Genomic DNA, 1,912 nt, shown 5'->3' with positions numbered 1-1,912 from the left:
CCGGTGCTCCCGGGACCCCCAAATCCCCCTCCCGGTGACTCCCGGCTCCCGGTTCTGGCTCTCCCGGATCCGAGAGCAGCTCCTCCTCACCCCCCGGTGCTCCCAGGACCCCCAAATCCCCCTCCCGGTGTCTCCCGGCTCCCGGTTCCGCCTCCCCCGGCTCCCCCTCGGGCTCGCAGCCGCAGCCCAGCACCTCCCTGAGCACGAAGCCCACGGCCGCGCACACCTCGCTCCGCGGGACCCCCGGAGCCCGCAGCGGCACCGGGATGAGGAATTTCCCCTGGGAACTGCCGGGGTTACCGGGCTGGAGCAGCCGCATCACGCCCCAAGGGCGGCCCCTCCGCGACTTCTGCAGGAACTCGGGGCCGCGACAGAGGCGGGCGGCGTCGCGACAGCAGCGCACGAATCGCGACACCGTGCGCGGGGTGACATTGGCGGCCACGTTGTGGCTGAGCTCGAAGGGGTCCTGCAGGGTCAGGGGGCCCGGGCGGAGCCCCCCGGGGGTCCCGGGCGGGGGTCGCGGCAGAGCCCGGCCCTCCAGGGGGGACAGGAGGAGCCCCCCCAGATCCAGGCTCCCGAAATAGGAGAAGAATTCGGCCAGGAGGGAGGCTGGGGTGGGGGGGAAAGGGGCGGTCAGAGAGCGGAGACCCCCCAAAATCACCCAGAAATACCCTCAAAAACAGCCAGAAACAACCCCAAAAATACCCCCAAAACCAGCCAGAAACAACCCCAAAAATAGCCCCAAAACCACCCCAAATCCCACCCCCGAAAACATCCAAACACCCCCCGAAATCACCCAGAAACCTCCAAAACCACCCCAAAACCAGCCAGAAACAACCCCAGAAACGCCTCAAAACGCCCCAAAACCCACCCCCAAAACATCCAGAAACAACCCCAAAAACATCCAGAAACAACCCTCAAAAATACCCCCAAAACCAGCCAGAAACAACCCCCAAAAATACCCCCAAAATCAACCAGAAACCCCCCAAAAACGTTCCCGAAACCTCCAAAACCCCCCAAAACTCAGCGAGATTTAAGGACGCCCCCAGTGGGGTTTGAGCCCCTCCCCAATTTAAGGACCCTCCCCAATTTGGGGACCCCTCCCCGATTTCAGGACCCTTCCCCGATCTGGGGACCTCTCCCCAATTTGGGGACCCCTCCCCGATTTCAGGACCCCTCCCCGATTTCAGGACACCCCTCCCTGATTTCAGGACCCCTCCCCAATTTGGGGACCCCTCCCCGATTTCAGGACTCCTCTCCCCGATCTGGGGACCCCTCCCTGATTTCAGGACCCCTCCCCAATTTAAGGACACCTCTCCCCGATTTAGGGACCCCTCCCCGATCTGGGGACCCCTCCCCAATTTAAGAACTCCTCTCCCCGATTTAGAGACCCCTCCCCGATCTGGGGACCCCTCCCCAATTTAAGAACTCCTCTCCCCGATTTAAGAACTCCTCTCCCCGATTTAGAGACCCCTCCCCGATCTGGGGACCCCTCCCCAATTTGGGGACCCCCCCTCACCGGCGCTCTGGGTGTTGCCGCTGGGCTCCAGCTCGGCCGCGTCCCGGGGGAAGCTGCAATCCCACCCCCCAACCTGGGCACGGTCCCGGGGTCCTGCGGCCGACACGGGGAGGAGGGGTCAGGGACCCCCGAAACGGGCCGGGGGACCCCCGAAACGGGCCGGGGGACCCCCGAGAAGGGGCGTGGGGAGGGGTCCTGGATACCCGCGAGGTGTCGGAGGCGCCGCACCGAGGGCAGCACGGGGGGGCTGCGGCTCTGCAGGAACAGCACCACCAGCAAGGTCAGAGCGTAATTGGTGAGGAGGGGTCCGCCCCCGGCCCGGTTCCCTGCGGGAAAAACGGGCGGGGGTCGTGCCGGGGGTCCCCAGGGGGCTGCGACCCCCCCTCGATTGGC

General features: G+C 65.5%; 1 protein-coding gene across 1 annotated transcript in view; it reads right to left on the bottom strand.

Annotated features, from left to right (window-relative positions):
* Positions 1 to 4: 4 nt before the first annotated feature.
* LOC107199504 (speckle targeted PIP5K1A-regulated poly(A) polymerase) overlaps positions 5 to 1,912 on the bottom strand; it is a gene marked incomplete at both ends in the record, with an annotated part of 5,114 nt that continues 3,206 nt past the window's right edge. The window contains 3 exons of the mRNA XM_015616825.1: positions 5 to 609; positions 1,520 to 1,612; positions 1,723 to 1,902. Coding sequence (XP_015472311.1) covers positions 5 to 609; positions 1,520 to 1,612; positions 1,723 to 1,902 — 878 coding nt within the window. The remainder of the gene's footprint in view (positions 610 to 1,519; positions 1,613 to 1,722; positions 1,903 to 1,912) is intronic.

Source organism: Parus major, unplaced genomic scaffold, assembly GCF_001522545.3.
Source record: "Parus major isolate Abel unplaced genomic scaffold, Parus_major1.1 Scaffold841, whole genome shotgun sequence".
Classification (NCBI taxonomy): Eukaryota; Metazoa; Chordata; class Aves; order Passeriformes; family Paridae; genus Parus; species Parus major.
Note: the sequence above shows the minus strand (reverse complement) of the source record. Positions and strands in the feature narration are given on the sequence as shown.